Source organism: Numida meleagris, chromosome 1 (assembly GCF_002078875.1).
Source record: "Numida meleagris isolate 19003 breed g44 Domestic line chromosome 1, NumMel1.0, whole genome shotgun sequence".
In the NCBI taxonomy this organism is placed as follows: Eukaryota; Metazoa; Chordata; class Aves; order Galliformes; family Numididae; genus Numida; species Numida meleagris.
Window position 1 is genome coordinate 79,645,109 of NC_034409.1, and position 17,705 is coordinate 79,662,813.

Here is a 17,705-nt window from a genome sequence, read left to right on the forward strand (position 1 = left end):
TGTTCAGTCCGGCCTTGAACACCTCCAGGGATGGGGCATCCACAGCTTCTCTGGGCAGCCTGTGCCAGTGTCTCACTACCCTCTGATTAAAGAATTTCATTCTAACATCTAATCTAAATCTCTCCTCTTTTAGTTTAAAGCGATTCCCCCTTGTCTGTGTAAAAAGTTAGTGTCCCTCCTGTTTATAAGCTCCTCAATAGTACTGGAAGGCCACAGTGAGGTCTCCCCAGAGCCTTCCCTTCTCCAGGCTGAACAACTCTCCAACTCTCTCATCCTGTTTTCACAGGAGAGGTGCTCCAGCCCCCTGATCATCTTCGTGGTCCTCCTCTGGACCCGCTCCAACAGCTCCACATCTTTATTGTGCTGGCTGCCCCAGACCTGGATGCAGTACTGCGGGTGGGGCCTCATGAGGGCAGAACAGAGGGGGACAATCCTTTCCCTCTCTCTGTTGGCCACCCCTCTTCTGATGCAGCCCAGGATACAGTTGGCTTTCTGGACTGTGAGCACGCTTTACCAGCTCATGTTTTGTCTCTCATCCACAAATATCCCCACATTCTTTTCCGCATGACTCCTCTACATCCATTCATCCACATCTGTACTGATGCCAGGGGCTACCACAGCCCAGATGCAAAGCCTTGTTGAGCTTGGCTTTGTTGAACTTGGTTCACGTGGGCCCGCTTCTTAAGTTCATCCAGGTCAGGGGTGATCTAGCTCTTCCAAAACAACTGCAGGCTGTTTTCTATCACAGAAAGTTTTTATGGGTTTTGTGCTCTTGTGGCAGTGCCAGAGCTGCCACCAGCTGCTAGAATGTCTGCTAATGGTGCCGGAGAGTTCTCTCCTAGGCATCACCTAGAACTGAACGTGCCTTATTCTTTCTTGCTTGTGTTTCAAGTATGTTGACTTTTTTAACTACCTGCTTTATTTAACTTCCTGCTGCCTCAACTACATGCTTAAAATAGATTGAGCTAGTAGAAAGCACTGGCACGACATAGAGCAAGTCTTTTCTTTGCCTTCATTTCAGAAAATTGGCATGCCTCTATCCAGCCTTAGAAATTAATGAGATGTTTTGCCAGTATCATAGAATCATAGAATCACCAAGGTTGGAAAAGACCTACAAGATCATCCAGTCCAACCATCCACCTACCACCAATTGTTCTCACTAAACCACGTCCCTCAACACAATGTTTAAACATTCCTTGAACACCTCCAGGGTCGGTGACTCCATCACTTCCCTGGGCAGCCCATTCCAGCACCTGACCACTCTTTCGGAGAAGTATTTCCTAACATCCAACCTGAAAGTAGTCTTATGAAGCTTCCATAACAAGGCTTCTCAGGAGATTTTGTAGCCATTTTTTTTATTGTTAGGTAAGCATTACAATCACAAAGCTCTGCAAATCACATGGAAAGGACATAGTGCAATTACAGATGCAAAAGTGTACAGCAGAAGCGTGGCTGCTGAAGTCTGAACTACTAATCTACTACTGATCTAAGCTGCGCTCTTTGTTTCTATGGAGTTATTTAGCCTTCTTCCACCAATCTTCAGTTTTCCTGTGCACAAAGATAAAGACAGAGTCGAGGTGGCTCACTGTGCTGTGGGAATGCAATTAATCACCTGAGCAGCAATGGTTCATGCAGTCTAGTGGCTGTATGCCTTAATAGTGACCTAAGGCCAGATGTACTGGAGGAAGGTAAGCCATAAAACAGGAGGCAAAGGTAAGGATAATGCTATATCATACAAGTTTGTTAGATTTCCTACACTGACTATGGGCCTGTAAGTAAAAAACTTCTCGGTGAAAAGGTGGCTGTTTTGTGCCTGACATTACAGACTCGGAAGGTAGGATTTTCCCCTCGAGTGCTAGAACTGACACTTCGATGTTGGTATCCGGCATGAAATATGACATCTGTTTAGATGGATGTACTTTGGCTTTTCAGCTAGTGTGGAAAGGAAAAATGCACTGGAGGCTACTGAATTTATGGTGCTTTGTTTATTAAAGTGTTGGTGTTTTAATCGTGGTCTGAACAGATGTTGAAAATGTCAAAGACAACTTGTCCCTTTTCTTTTTTAGTGAAGATAATGACCTGATCAGTCGTTGTTCATGCAGTCCACTCTGGAGTGGAGAATATAGGAGAGATTTTTGAGTTAAGAGAACTTTTTGTTTGTTTCTCTGGAAAAAATGTTCTGGTGGCTTCCCTTTCATTTCAGTTCACTGAGGTTTAAAACAAAGTTAGCTCACTATTCTTGCCGATCTCTTCTCCTTGCTTTTTAAAAGTAGATCCTCAGGTGATATAAGGAGTCATGGAGTTGGAACAATTTAAAGCCATCTGTGGAAATGCCCCTGGGTCTCCTGGGATGCAGTAGTTTTCTGAATTTTCCACTCATCAGAGGATGTATTGGGTAGAAAGAATATGAATTTCTAATGTTGAATGGAAGCAGGAAGAGAATCCCTTAGGGCTTATTTTACACAGGGAAATGAACTGATAGAACTACAGTGGAATAATTATAATTATACTACTGTGGCATAGCCATAAATGAGATAGAGTAATTGTATCAGAAGCATCTTACTTTTATTCTCAAATACAGTGCTTTCATAGGGAGTTATTCTGCCAGGGCTACAGCAGATGATCATTATTATCATTATTGTTCTTATTTATTAACCAGCATTTGATTTAGCACCTTTTTGCTGCAGTTCTCAAAGTGCTTGAAAATACATATGTATCATTGCTCCTGTTCGAAGTACTACTATTGTCCTTCGGGCCAGTTTCTACAAACTCTTAGAAAAAATCTTCAGACCTTCTTTATTCATCATAAAAATGAAACGAAAAAAAATGAGCAAAAACCCAAGTATTTTTCTTTTGCAGGTCACTTTAAATATACATAGCTAAGAGCCAAAAGAGATGAGTTGTTTTCCCAGCTCTGCTGCTGACTCTCTGTACGTGACCTTGGCCAAGTTATTTCACTTCCACAAATGAGAATAATAGCGTTGACCTCGCAGATGTATTATGAGGCTTTATTTCTAAAGCCTGCAAAGCCTTTCGAGGTCTTAAAGTGGAAGGAGATAGCAAAGTTTAAAGTCCAACTATTATTAAACACATTTATCATATGGGTTGGATACAAGCATTTCAGCAATCTGATCTTGGTCTTTTTCATTTTTATACTTCAAAGCCTAATTGAGATTTAGATTCTGTAAGTTTCAGTGATTGCTTTATTTCCAGTGTAGGGTTGATACTGTACATTCTCCTTCCCTTCCCACAACCCTGTAAAACAAATCTGTGGCCAGTGTCTATCCATTCCACTTCCCTCATGGCTGTTCACCAATAGATGGAGGCTGATGTAGGGGGCTGACAAGATCAAGCACTGTTAGGTCGCTGATCTCTGCACAGAGGATTTTAATTACTTATCTTTGTGAGACCACAGTGGCCTAATTGTTGCTGGGGCTCTTGAATCTTCCTGAGAGATTGGGTTGCAGTCATGGCAGGGTAATGCTTATGATGTCTTATCTTTGCTGCTGACGGTAATCATCCCTTTTGTTGTAGTCTCTAAACACTGTGAAATGATTCCATAATGGCACCTCATTAACACCTGGAGCCTTTGCCTGTTAGTCTCCATCTTTAACAGCCTATGTGGTTGGATGCCTTCCCTGTGCCCTCCAAAAAGTAAATGCCATACAGTTTATTTGTTCCTAGCGGAACTATGCTTCAAGTCAAGCATATTTTAAGCATAAGGAGACACTGGAGCGGGGAAGCTATATCTTTTACTTCAGGGAATGTATTTTTCATGTATCCTAAGCAAAGCAATGTTTTAGTGGACAGTACCTGGTAACCCTGAAGCACAGACCCTTTGTGTTGACCCATCAATGATATCTGAGAAGTGAGTGAAATGTAGCTGTAGGTGGTCACCTGATAAAAAGCATGTTCACTATACTGGGATCCCTAATCCTTCTGTAAAATGTGGAGGGATCTGTTGATGGAGAAAAGGTTGAAAACCAATGCTTTAGGAAGTCCCACTGTTCTGTTTCCATAGCTGTTGGTGGTGGCAGTCTGAAACAAGGGAGATTTGTATGAATGAGAAGCTAAGCCAAATTCCTTGAACCTTTCTGACTATGTGCCTTGCTGAACAACAGAGATGATATGTTAACTGCATTGCCTTAGCCTGGTATTTATAGCAGACAATGACGTTGTTTCTCTCTAACCCTTTTTCTCTGGATTTTCAGTTAAGTGTAGACCAGCCAGAAGCTCTGTTGAGGGATTCCAGCTTCTGTAGCCCCAAAATAAATGTTCTTCAGTAGGCATCTCTACTTGGGGGATATCACCCCTCCTCTTGGAAAGATCTTCTCAATGTGCCAATCAAATTGCATGGAAGACCCAATTTTGTATCACCCCTCTGTGATAAAAGGTACTCGTGGACTGCCTAATCGAGGCTTTCTCAGTGCAGGTGTATCTTTTAGCCAAGTACAGTGCTTCTTGCACTCTAACAGATAGAAAAGTGATTAACAAAAGTTGAAGGCCTAAGATTTTGGCTGTGCTGTTTGCTCTGCTATGTCGTAGATGTCACTAACTTTATCTGAGAGATGAGGAAAAACTGGGGGATGATTGTTGGCATTATGATATGGAATAAGGTTTATAATAGCAATAATCCTCCATGAAAACAGTTGTTATCATAGTTAATGCCTGCTTTGTCAGTGTGTTAACCTTCCTTGGCTTTGCCTCGGGCCATTAAATGACCAACCATTCGTTAAACTCCCGGGAGCGACCAATTTCAGAGGGAATATTATGGAGTTCATTTGCGAAGTGAAGCACTTGGAATAGCATACATGTATCACTTGCTACCACATGTGCATGCACGCCTACACCAGCTCTCATATGCATGAGCCTGACCGTAGGCACAGTTCTGTCATCACACTTGGCCTCATTTATGTTCTGATGTGCACTGATCTGTGTCCTCCTCTGTTAGACGTGGATCCAGGTGATATAGATGGACTACAAAGAGGAAGAGAGGATTAGGATAGTCATTCAGATGAGACCTAAATGAACTGCATTGTTATTATCACTTTTCCTACTTCGACCCACTCTTTTCCCCACAGATTGACTCTGATAGTTCTTCACTATGAGAGGCTAAGTTGTCTTAGTGCCTTTCATGACAACTGAACATAAATTTTAGTCTTCTACTTCTGAGCTTGACGTTGCTTTTACAGCCCCTTCTATAGTTTTCCTCTGTTTCTATGCACTTTTCAAGCAGCTGAAGTTAAGTGAGTTGCTTCCCAAAGTGAATAAATGAGCTGTGTTAGAGGCTTGACTGTTTGGTTGTTTGTTTTTTTCCACAGAAGAGTTTGTCTGGCCATGTAGCACTGGGAGATGCAGCATCTCCATGTCATCCTGTACACCAGACACCATCTGGACTGGTTTTCTCAAGGCCAGGGATTTCACTATGTACCAGAAGAGTTGTTGTTCATACATTATGGTGAATGTGAATCCCGCCACATGCCCCTTGGCCTCTTTCTTTGTGTCTGTAAAATGTTACATAAAAATATGGAACTTTATACCCAGTATCACTCACTGAATGTTGAGCGTAAATCTGTTTTCTCTCATATCAATTTCAGAGAGATTTACTGTTTTGTCAACAGTAAAAATGGCGTGTGTGCATTCTCCTGCTGATATCCTCCTGTGTTTCAGCCTTTAAAAGTTCCCCCAGGCAGGGATCCTGTCTCTCTGACTATCTGGAAAGCAGCTAGAACAGCCAGCAGCTAGAACATAGAATTTCTTCATGCAAAGAGGAAAGAAAGAAAGAAAAAGATTCTGCGGTATCATTAGGATTGTAAAGGTTGCAGTGAAAGCTCCTACTGTTGAATATTGAGATCTATTTGAAAATATAATGTGAGACAGCACACTGTGGCAGGAGCAGCAAGAGGGCATGCCAATGTCCCTGGCACCCCATTGCTTGAAAAGAGAGCGGTAACTTTTGCTTCAGATATGCAAACACAGGTGCTCTTTATACTTCCTCAGCACTTGAGAAACTAAAACGAAAAGAAAGGGTTCTCCTTCAGTGCCAGCCACTCTTAATTGCGCTGCTCTGTCTCAATTTGAGTTTCGTTACTTTTTAAGGGCTCCCCTGCTTTCCTCCCTGTTTTTCTGGAATAGTAAAGTGCTCTCACTTGCTGGTTGGACACTCCCAAGTGCTGCTCGCTGCAGGTGTCAGTCTGACAGTTTATGAGAGCACTTCATAATCCCATAAAGAGACTGAGAGGAGAGCACTTCGCAGTGCACAGCCAGAGATGCTGCTTAGCTTCGTTTGCTCTTCACATGCAAATTAGGAAGGCTGCTTTCACTACACAGGCCCTTCAAGGCACACAAAAGTGCAAACATTTTCAGACAGAGTCTGTATCTGGTAAGCAAACATCTTTAACTTTCCACAAGTGCGTCTCCCTTGTCCTCCAATCAAATAAAAAGGCAAGGAAGCTAAACAGCTAACTAAATAGTTCTTACGAATAGAAAGATTGTCAAAAGCAAATGATCTAGCTAGCTAAATAACAAGATTTCTTTCTGTCTCGTTCTTCTGTAAGATTCCAGCCGTACCAGGAAGGATCTGGGCAAGAAGCATGAGCGGTAGTTTAGGCCGCTGATAAGTTGGGCATCCAAAGAACTCAGATAATGAGCTTTGAGCTTGTGTAGTGCTAAAAGTACGTTAAGCCTAATGCTTATCTGTTTGATTCCTAAGCCTTTAGGATGAAATTGGTTCATGTTGTTTTAGGTTTTTAAAAATTGGAAAGGTTTCTTTTAAAATATCAACTATAGACAGAAAAGAAAACAACAATACCCAACAACCAGGGGTGTGGATCTCGGCTCCAGAGAACAGTGACTCAAAGGAAAAAAAACACTGCTCATAAGAAGCTATGTGGAACCTGACACAATTAGTGCCTTTAGGACACTTCATTAAAGCACAAGTAGCAAGGGGATGAAATGTTCAGTTTGTAATTTCTTCTTGCCTCTCTGGTACATTTAATTTACTTTTAATATAATTATTCATGACTTAATACAGCCAAACATTATTTACCTAAATATCTGCACTATAAAATGTATTTATCCATAATGAGGTCACATCCCTCAGTTGTTTTCATCATATCAAACAGTACTTTGTTTTGCAGAACGTTTTACCAGCGTGCCTTGTGTGACCTCCCCTCTCTGTCAGATAGATAAAGGAAGGTGAGGGTTTGTTTTTAACCACAGTCCTGCCTATCTCTGGATTTATTAAACACTACTGCTTGAATTTTGGACAATGTAATGAGCTGCTTGCTTACTAGCTACTCACACAGCATTGGATTACCCAGACACGAAGGTTGTCTTCCACAGGCAAAAAGAGACAGCGGTGTGTGCTGGGGAAGGTGTTAAGAATACATAGGATAGGGCTTGCTTTCTCTTCTGACTGATACCAGCACAGAACATTTCTTTTAGGAATCAGGGAGACAGACAAGTGCCTTAGCAGTGAATCAGATCCGTGCTGTGGTTAGGTTTTATAATGCCGGTGTGCATCAAGTGATGCTACTACTTGGGCTTCTGTGGGTGCTGGGAGTTCCTGCAGTTCTTGCCTCTAGTTAACATCACATGCAAATGAAGCTATTATAACTCATACTTTTAAGGCATGTAAGTGGCAAATTAGCAACCACTACTTCAGGAAGACATCGGACAGCCTTCCCACAGCTAGCACTGCTAGCCCACTGCTAGTGGGCTGGAAATTAGGGATGTACATGTAAAACAGAAGCTGGGAAGCTAAATGCCTTTAGGAATTGATTATATGAGTTCCATGGCTTTTCACTTCTGCATCAGATGTGAATGCTGACTAGAGAAAGGGTGCTGTTTTCTGTGTCATGGAGGTATCTCAGAAGAGTGCATAGGCTTCCCATCAGTTCCTGCTTCTCGGAACAAAGAATTTTGAGCCAAATGGAAATCCTTCCACTGATTCTGTTGAATCTTGTGAGCTTTGTGCTGCATAATAGTAGCTATGTGAAGTGCATATCCCCAACCCGTAAACTGTGTTGAACTCTGTAGAAGAGAGTCCTGACTGAAGAGCCAAGCCTGAGGCAATCTCTCTGTGTCAGCATTTGGGTATGTCAATGGAATAGTGTGGAAAAATAAGCACTGTTCCTTGTGCTTTCAATTAATAGAGAGTTTCCTTGGCGATACAGTGCATTAAAACAAAAAATGAAAATAACAACAACAACAAAAACACTTTATAATAAATTTCTGTGTAAGAAATGCCTATCTGAATTCTGGTTTTACACAATTTTTTGCACTAGTCTACGTGTAGTGTCTTCATGTGTCGTTGTCCTTGAAGATGGTTAGCACCTTTTATCCACAGTCCTCGAAGTCACTGCAAAGCAGTAATGAATTAAACTGCACAGTGCCCCTGCTAGTTAGGAAATGCCATTTCTATTCCCGCAGATGGGGGGGAAATGAGGCACAAAGAGGTTAAATGCTTCACCTAAGGTCATGCTCTAATGCGTCATTGTCCTTTTTCTGCATGGTGAGGGCTCTGTCCCCCCTGCCGGAAAAACTGCTCAGAACTGTTCTTGGACTCTAAGCATATCTGATGAATCCCATTCATACTGACAAAACTTGGGAGCTGGAATTATATTCTTGTCTGTCAGCTATTGAAAGCAGACTTCTGAAATTTGAATTAAAGGATGTCTTTATTAGCTATCTGTGGTGGTAGTAGATAATAATTTAATAACACCTCTCTGTTGGCCTATCCAACAGAAGGCTACGTGATCATTGTGTACAAAAACCATGTAACAAAGCACAGGTTAGTCCTGGTTCTGTGATAACAGAAAGGTGTTACGGTGACTGGAAGCTTTCTGCTTTCCATTTTGGGATGTTTTAGGGAGATAGTAGCACTCCTGAACACAGTAATACTTGTTTCTGTATTGATTAAACTTTTACATGCACTTCCATCTTCACCAATTTGTCATTCCCCTCCTTTCTCTTACCCCCATAGTTTTGGGAAACAGCTGTCATCACCATCTTGCTGATGAGGACAAATGGTGGAAATGACAGAAATGTCATTCTGTTTGCAAACAAGATAAAAGCAAACCTGAAACTCAAATGCACTTTCAACCATCAAGTGGAGAAAACTGTCATCAGATCAAGACTCAATGGTAAAAGAATCCTCTCCTGTTCTTATTTTGTATGCAGGCAGAGAAATGAAATGATGAGAACTAGAAAAAGCAAGTTTCAGGATCCAACACCCATAATCCCTACGGGGTTGATAGGCTTTTTAATATATTTTTCCTTCTTTATCACAAGACCATCCAGGATATGTGAATGATCATACTCTCTTCCACTCCCAAGTGGCTTCAAATCTGTTGTTCAGCTCATGATCACAGACTCCATATGAAACATAGCGCCTCTAAATGTGTCAGCTCTAGGGGACAAGCCTGAGCTGATGAGACAAAGTTTTTTCGGCTACGTGTCTTGTAAAAACTTTGTTTTTAATGTAAATATGATTTTCTTCAGAAATGCTTGCAGAGAGCTACGTTTTTCTTGCATTGTTTTCCACCTTATTACCCCTCTGACCAGTCAGCAGTGAACAGCTGCCAAATTGTCTTCTCACATCTCTGTGGACAGTGTGCCCATTGTGTGCCCACCATCTCTGCTCTGGAGCTGCTGCATGTAGAGGCAGCACTGCCAGACCCATCATGGTGGACAAAAGTTTTGTCAGCATTGAGGCTGGATGCCACTAATTGGAAGGAGATAACTTGTTCCTCATGTAAGCAGAATGAAGGGAAAGAGAGTGCTCTGCCTGCCTAGATTGTTCTGTCTTACGCTTCATACATCTATGCTGGTGTGTGTATGTGAGCATACATCATTTATCTGTTCCTGAAGTTGCTGCTTCTGAAATTCAACAGGTTTTGATTAGCTCTCTTTTTTTTTTTTATAATTTGGATATCCGTTTGGCTAAAACTCTGTCCTTCCAACTTTGTCTAAAAAAATGTGGCGTGTTTCTCTATTAGATCATTTTCTTTTAATTTTTTCCAGAGTTAGATGGAGCTATCTGTGTTGTTCTTGCTCTGATGTTCTTACTCTTTTGTATATACCTTCTTCTGTCAAGGTCAGGTAGGGGAGGTGTGGACAAAAGATGTCCTACAGCCTTTTTGAATCTGCATGTCACATATCATCAGTTACTTTTTGACAAGTTCAAGCAGTCAAACTCCATAATGAAGTGCCATCCCCCAGGTAGCTGATGTGTACTGAAGGGTTCTAAAAAGACGGCAATAAACAGGGATTCTCTTCTTTGGTCCTCCAAGCAATTGTTTTATGGTGCCAATGAAGTAGTTTCATCAAGAATTCCTTTGACCTCTCAAAAGAGAAGATAAGTTCAAGCCTGTAAATTATGTATATTTGATGGTATAAATAGACCTTTATGCTTTACATACTATCTCTGTCCAGTGTCTTTATCCTAGAAGCTCAGCACTGATTTTGGTCCTCTGTAGTTCAGGTTAATTACATGCTTTAGGGATGCTGACTGAAGTGGCTTCCCCTATAAGACCAGTCTTCTAAAACTGTGATTTTGTTTTAAATTCCTTAAGTCGCACTTTGTTAGAAGCAGACAGAGAAATGAAGGTAACTTTTGCAAACTCATAGGCATTCTGTTAATAAAATTTTCTGAATCAAAATAAAAGGATGAAAATGTCCTTCATAAGCGCATTCACTGTACAGTGCACATACATTCCATGACCTAAACTAAGTAAAACAGCCTTTATAGTAAATAGCCACACTAGTCCGTGCTGAAGTTGATGGGACTTAGCTAGATTCCTTTGAGCATTTACACCTTAAGGGGATTCAGGAAGGTGAAGTCCTGGAGTGGGGAAGAATAGAGTGCACTCAGAGGTTTTGGTACAGGGACAAGTATGAGAGGAATAGAGTATGCATTTCCTTTATGCTGGTTCTTTAGGTGCTGCTGACAGCCTTCTTAAATATTTTAAAGTTTTTCCTCTTACAGCCTCAGAAGTTCACCTGCTTAGGTAAATCTCTTGGGCAGGGAACCTAAATTAACAACTATGTTGGTTCCTGGTGGAGGGAGATAAACAGTGCTGATTAATTAAACTCAAGGAAATGCTAATCATGTTGTTTTCTGAATCTCAAAGAAGTCACAGAGTTTGTTTATAGGTCAGGGAAGTGGTTCTAGCCCTAGTGCATCTTCCTGCTTCTGCGCTTAAAGTCTTATTAACCAGAATTCTTCCTTTCTGGTTTTCATTCTTAAATTGATAGACAAACCAGAGAGGGACAGGACACAGGTCAAGATAAAAAAGATGAATGGTGAGGAGCTCTCTCTTGGCTGTTCTGGCTCCCATTCAACATCAGCACATTGAGTGTAGGAAATAAACCCTGAAAGATTGTCAGCAATGGCGGGACTATTCCCTTCTACAGCGCTTCAAAGAACAGGTGAAGAGTAATAAAAAAAAGTTCATTACTGGCTCTTTTTGCTGGTGGGTGCAGCAGGGTTTTGGGCAGACCTAGAAAATTATGTTTAAGAAGATAATCCATTGGCAAGTCGAAAATCAGAATTAGTGATACTTCTTAAATCTTCTTTGGAAGCCTAGACGTGCTTCTGGTAGCATGAATGATTTTACTACATTCAGGGAGAAATTCTGAAATCAGAGTTGTCACCCCAGTGGTGTATCCTTTGGGTTGTACATCCAGGGACTAGATGATCACTCTTGATTACCCTTCCTTGGCATATCACTGGTCCCTACCAGGGAGCAACTCCTCCTTGGCATATCACTGGGCTATATACTATGTATGTGAAATGGCCTCAGCTTGACTTTAGGTGTGGGTGTTTCAGTTTTTTGGTATTATTTTCCTTTTTTTTTTCTTTCAGGTACATAGCACCAATTAAAATCTTTCATTTGTTAATGTGCTAGTATGAGGACCTTGAAAAGGACTTCCATTTCTTTCTTTGCTACTTTGGTAGAAATTTGGGAGAAAAGTTGCAAAACTGTAGATGTTCTTCTAATGCCTGACCAAGTGCCATGGCATGTGTAGAGGGATCTGCAGGTATTGTAAAAGCAGCTGAAATATTACCAGCAGAACAAAAACAATTCCTTTAGAGCAATATTCAGACTGGGAAAAAAAAACAAACAAAACCAACCAAAAACCTTCATTTAAAACTCCATTGGAAATTCCCTTTTAGATATTCTAGAATGCAGATTGTTCTTGTACAGAGCAACTTTCTGCCATGAGAACTTTCTTAAGTGATTTAAATTTTGGGGAAAAAGGAAGACTGACCTGGAGTAGATTTTTAGAACATCTGCTTTGGAGGAAGTTTCGCAGTCTCAATTTTCTGTTTTCAGTGATTATCTCACACTGCTGCCTGAAGATCTAGAAGAAATCTTTATAGTAAGATATCTCTTATTACAGCTTTGCTGATTGTATTCGCTTTCCTGTCCTACTAAAGGCCTTGTTATAAGCTCATGACATTCAAGGTTTGCTTGTAAGTGATTTTCAGAGCAACACTTTTCTACTAGTGAACCATGACAATGACAGTGTACAATGGTATTCTGGATGTATGTTCTCCATCCAGTGTTATTAACCCTGCTGCAGATGGTCTGCGTCCTGAATAAGCACTGTAACCCAAACCGGGTTATTTGTGTTCCTGCCTTTTGCCTTTGAGCTTGAGTGGGAGCCTTGAACATCCTCTCCATAAATATCGCTTGTAAAGTGGGTCATTAATTCTTCAAAATGTTTCACTGTCAAAATAGCAATGTTAAGGGGTGTTTGTTTTCACATTTTCTGGTAGTTTACAGAAAATATCTTTTCTTTTTCTGGCTTTCAGCTTCAAAAGCATTCCTGATAAATTCGTTTGCCCACCTTGGGCAATGGCAAAAAGTTGGAAAGACAAATCCTGTCCTCACCCATGTAACATCACTGCTGTAAATCCTTTCTTCCCTGGCATTAGAGCAGGCTGTGTTTTCAGGCTGAGTGCCTGTATACAGCAAGAGGAGATGTGGGCCTTACATCTGATTATAGGTAGAGCTTTTCAGAGGCACTAATGGAAAGGAAGACATCAGTTACTGCTATATGGCCATGCCTGGGTTTGCTACTTCAGCTTTATTATTCTTTTTTAAACAGCTCTGATGATGATGAACAAATAATGATAGCTGTGGCCCATTCAATCTACCTCTTCTGACACTCCAGGGCTGATTGAAAGAAGGAGCAGGGACAACTTTGGTCAGCAGAAACAACAAATTTTATTAAATCTTCTTGAAGGACAGATCCATGATAGAAAAAGGAGCACATTTTGCAGGGTTGGTTTTTTTTTTTCTCTCTTCAGAATCTTTAACACACTTTAAAAGATTAATTTCCAGCTAGCTCTAATTGGGAGATCTGCCATTGCTGGCAAGATTATTTGGGGGATATTAATCATTTCCTCAGTGGTCAGTAGGAGGAGGTGCAGAGCTGACGTCTCGGCTGCTTACCCCTGATTTGAGATAACCTATCAACTCTTCAGTCATGATGCACAAAAGCATTTTTAATGCCCTTAATGTTACTATTTTTTTCCACTTATTTGTGCTGATTCTTATGCAGCTCTTTCTCATTTGTTTGTATACCCATTTTTCTGTGTGTGTCTCTCTCTCGGTCTTTATCTCGTTCTCCCATACATCCTTGTTGTTTTTTCATCATCCTCCCGCTTCATCTTTGTCTTTTCTCAGCCTCTGTTCTCTCTTTCTCTCTTGTTTTTCCCCTTTGTCAACTTGTTTTTCTTTAGTCTTTTTTTTGTGCATGTCTCACTTCCTCTCTACTCTCCCTTCTCTACTCATCCTTTATCTCTTTCCCACTCTTTCTCTTTTTTCCAATTCCATTAGTGAAAGTAGATAATAACTTGTGAATTCAAGTGGAACTTCATTTCTGAAACCGTACACTCATGCTGGAACCCATTAAGCTCGATAGCGAGAAATGAGAGAAATCATAATTATCAGGCCAGTAAAATACATGAAACATAAAATTTGTCAGGGAAAGTAATTGAAATTATTGGAGCAGTTGGGTCCTGGTGCTGTGCAGACCCTCAATGATAATGGAAAGGTTACGGGCAATGTTTAGCAATGCTGATGAGGCCCAAGGTGACTCAACGCCACCACAGTCAGCAACTTTATGCTCTGCTTACATTAATTTGCTAATCCATCTTTGGAAATGGCCAGGCTGAGCAGTGCACTGGGGTTCGTGGAACCCTTGCCAAAGAGCCAGTATAGGCAATGTTGCAAAACTTTTGCTTTCATTTTCCTATTACTTTACCTCCCTCTCTTCTGTTCCTTTTCACATCTCTACTTCTTTTCTCCTGTCTGGTCTTTCCATCCGTTTCTCTCCACAGCCGTTGCAGGGTCTGTCTGTACCGTCACAATATGTTGGTTATTTCAAGCTCGTACTGTAGCAGTCTCATCCATTCCTCTAGTATCCCTCTCAGAGGAGCTGCGTTTAATTGCAAACTACCAGGGAAGTCTAGGAGCTGTTGCTGATGTTGCCATTCTCTCTTTTTGGGTGGTGAGGCTAAATCAAAGAAAACTGAAGTTGTCAGCATCCAAGCTCGATGTAATACATTTGTCTTTGGCCATGCTTTCCCTTATCACTAGATGAGCTTTCATCCAGTTCTTGATTTAAGAGATTGCTGACACTGTTGCAGAGCAGTGCAGCCTTCAATGCAGCTACCTGATGCTGGTTCAGTGCATACTAAGTATCCATTTGGGTTTGGGGTTATATAATGAAATGTTATTGCATTTGCTTCAGCAAGGCAGCCCTGAAAAATTGGTGCAACCGTTGATCAGACAAGGTACAAAATCTACTCTCCCACTCTCATAAAGGCAAATGCTAATGAACTATTTGTTCTGTGCAGAGAGAATGGTTTTGCAGGGCTCTTTGTATTTAAAAAAGGAAGAGAGAGAGAGAGGAAACAGCATCTGCTACTCTTTAGAGCCTGAAACAGCTTGTGAGAGTTACTGAATCATCCAGCCCTGTCTTTATTTCTGAAGAGTTGGTGTGATCTGGAGGCAATGGCACAGGAGCCTGTGCTTTCTCCTTAGGATTGTTGTAATCATGCAAGCCTTGATCATAGTAGCCCGTTACTACCTTTCTGTACCCGTCATAACCTCACTGACCCATCCTCTGCCCAGTGCATCTAGAGGGGGGGCTTTTTCCCTCCCCTGGTGCTTGGGCCCAGCCACGTGCTGTGCTCAGAGAGTCCAGGGGCAGTGTTCAGGGGGACTGAGGTGCTCTCTGCTGGGCACCTGCTTTAGTCCCACCTGGCAGAGGTGGCATCACACCATTCTTCTGAAAGGACATCAAAGCCTGATGGGGCTCATCTGCATTACTTGGGCACAAAAATAATTGTTTCTGTTGCATCTTAGAGGTCTTTTCCAACCTTACTTGATTCTAGGATTCTATGAATCCACGCAAAAAGAGTGGTAGGGTCTCTTACATTGCCCCTAATAACCTTTCTCTCTCTTTAGCCAAAACTGCCGGGTGCTTCCCTTGCTGAGGGACTTCTGCATTCCAGTAGCACTCCAACGTAAGCAGTTCTGTAGACTGCATTGCCAGGAGGACTGCATTCTCCAGCTAGGTGCACTGCTAAAAAAAATAATAGGAAACCTGATAAAAACAAAAATACAAATTTTAATGAAATGAAATCCCCTCTCCAGCAATTACTTCTAAGCTGTGGCGGCAAGCCTGTCATTTTCACAGCAGAATGCAGTTAGCTCTCCTAGATTTCAAACCCCAGAAAAAAGGATATTTAACGAGGTGTCCGAACAACCTCTTAGCAGCAGCGGCGGGAGTAGCACAGCTTATTAAGGCTGATGCCTTGGTTCAAAGCAGAGCTCCTTATTATGGGGAATGTGTTACACATAGCTCGTCTGAGGGGCCCGATTGTAGATATCTCTTCTATTACATTAATATTTCTCTGATGGCCATTATGAAACCACTGGCTAGGACCTCACTGCTGCAATTCAAGAATAATCTGTGGTTGTTTTTCTGGCACCCCTGCCCCCTCCCCCGCCCCCCAAAACTCTTGCAGGGAGACATTGGGTTTAAGAAGTCTCTGCACAGTTCTGTCAGAGAAAACAAGAAATCAACAGCTGCGGTGCCAGTGGATAATAGAGAAGTTGTATGGCACCGGAAGAAAATGAGACATCATTACAAATGGCCTGGGAGCAAGAATTATCACCAGCTCTCACAATGGCTGGAATGCTGTTTCCCCCTGACACTTGGGAAGATAGCCTTCACGTTTCAGGACTGGAGATTATATTGGTATTTCTGTCCCTGGGAGGCTGGCTTCTCTAAGTGGTTGAGAGGAGTTGTAAGCAAGCCCAGGGGAAGATGAAAGAGGGGATCGTTTTCTTCCTTGCTGAATTGTTGTTTTTTGCTTCTGGCAAAATCTGAGCCTGCTGTTCCCTGGCAGTGTGAGCGCTGCTCCTTCTGTGTTGGCTCAGCCCTGGAGGGTGAGCAATGGCTCACCAAGGCAGAAGGATGCAGCGTCCAGATTCATATATTTGCACCCCCCAAGAGGCAGTGCTTTGCCCTGAGGTGGTCTGGGAAGCGTCTCCAGTGGTGCCAAATACCCTGTTCCATTCTCCAGCCTAGCAGTGTCTGTCAAGCAGCAGCTTTCTGTTGGTGTTGTGTTGCCAAACCCTGAATTTATGATGAGCTTCGTGAGCATCCTTCTGCCCTGAACAATCACAGCAGCTGACAAGATTTTGTGAGAACTTCCGCCCTCTTTATTTGTTTGAAATACGCAAAACAAGGAACGGTCTCCTGCTGTTCTGGTTGCAGAAAAATATCTGGAAATACATGGAATGCGTTTATAATCTCAATCCTGACGTCACTTTACAGAGGGAAAATTAGAAGGAAGTTGATTTTATTAAATCATGTTATGATTTTTAGGGCATGGTTAATAATTTTTTGACTTGACAACAATTTGCTACATGAATGGAGCTTCACAATGGTTGCTTCAAAATATAAGTCTCGGATGATGGTATTCATTCCTCTAAGATCGTTATGGGAACTGAAGTCCGATATTCTCTCTAAACTTGTGCTGTCACTGTAGTTTTTGTTGAGGTTCTTAACTGGGGTAGTAGAGGTAGATTAGTTTGTTTCCCTGCAGCAAGCTATTTTCTCTCTTGTTCTGAGACTTCATGTGGTAGCACGATCGAGAACTGTGTAGGTTGAAAACGCTACCAAATAACATTTATCTGCAAGGAAAGATCATTATTTTTGTGATGAAGAGATGTGGGGAAGAGTAGTTCTGAAACTGCTTTTTTTCCAGTCAAAGTCCAAAGCAGTTTTGGTGGCGGCAGTGAAGTTTCTTCGCTTGAAAACTTTTCTTTTTCAGTTTTGTACTTTTAAAATTAAAATCAAAGCTGCGGAGAAAGAAGACTCTCGAGTGGCTCAATCTGCATATTTTCTCATTAAAAAAAGAAAAACATATAGTGGATTTCCATGTGATAATATGAATAGTCCAGATTTTTTTTTTTCAATGGACTTTAATTTTTAATGAGACTGATCCTTCAGCCCAGTTATTTATAACTCCCAGCGCTTAATTAAGTCCAGTGAGAAGGACTGACTAAATGGGAACATCTCAACCTGAGCCAGCAAATGGCAATCAGAAAATGTAAGGGTTGAGATGGGCTGGTAAAGGGTTGCTTTCAGTGTTCCACTGTCCCTTTAAATCT

The 17,705-nt window shown here is 41.6% G+C and overlaps 1 protein-coding gene across 5 annotated transcripts in view; it reads left to right on the plus strand.

Annotated features, from left to right (window-relative positions):
- Nucleotides 1-17,705, plus strand: part of LSAMP (limbic system-associated membrane protein) — a 958,106-nt gene that overhangs the window by 391,990 nt on the left and 548,411 nt on the right. For 4 of the 5 annotated variants that reach the window (XM_021398227.1, XM_021398247.1, XM_021398237.1 and 1 more), the window contains exon 1: nucleotides 9,005-9,146. The exons of the other annotated variant lie outside the window; for it this stretch is intronic. In XM_021398227.1, the coding sequence (XP_021253902.1) occupies nucleotides 9,020-9,146 (127 nt within the window). In that variant the 5' untranslated portion in view covers nucleotides 9,005-9,019. Of the gene's footprint in view, nucleotides 1-9,004; nucleotides 9,147-17,705 lie in introns of those variants that run through there. 5 annotated transcript variants of the gene reach the window in all.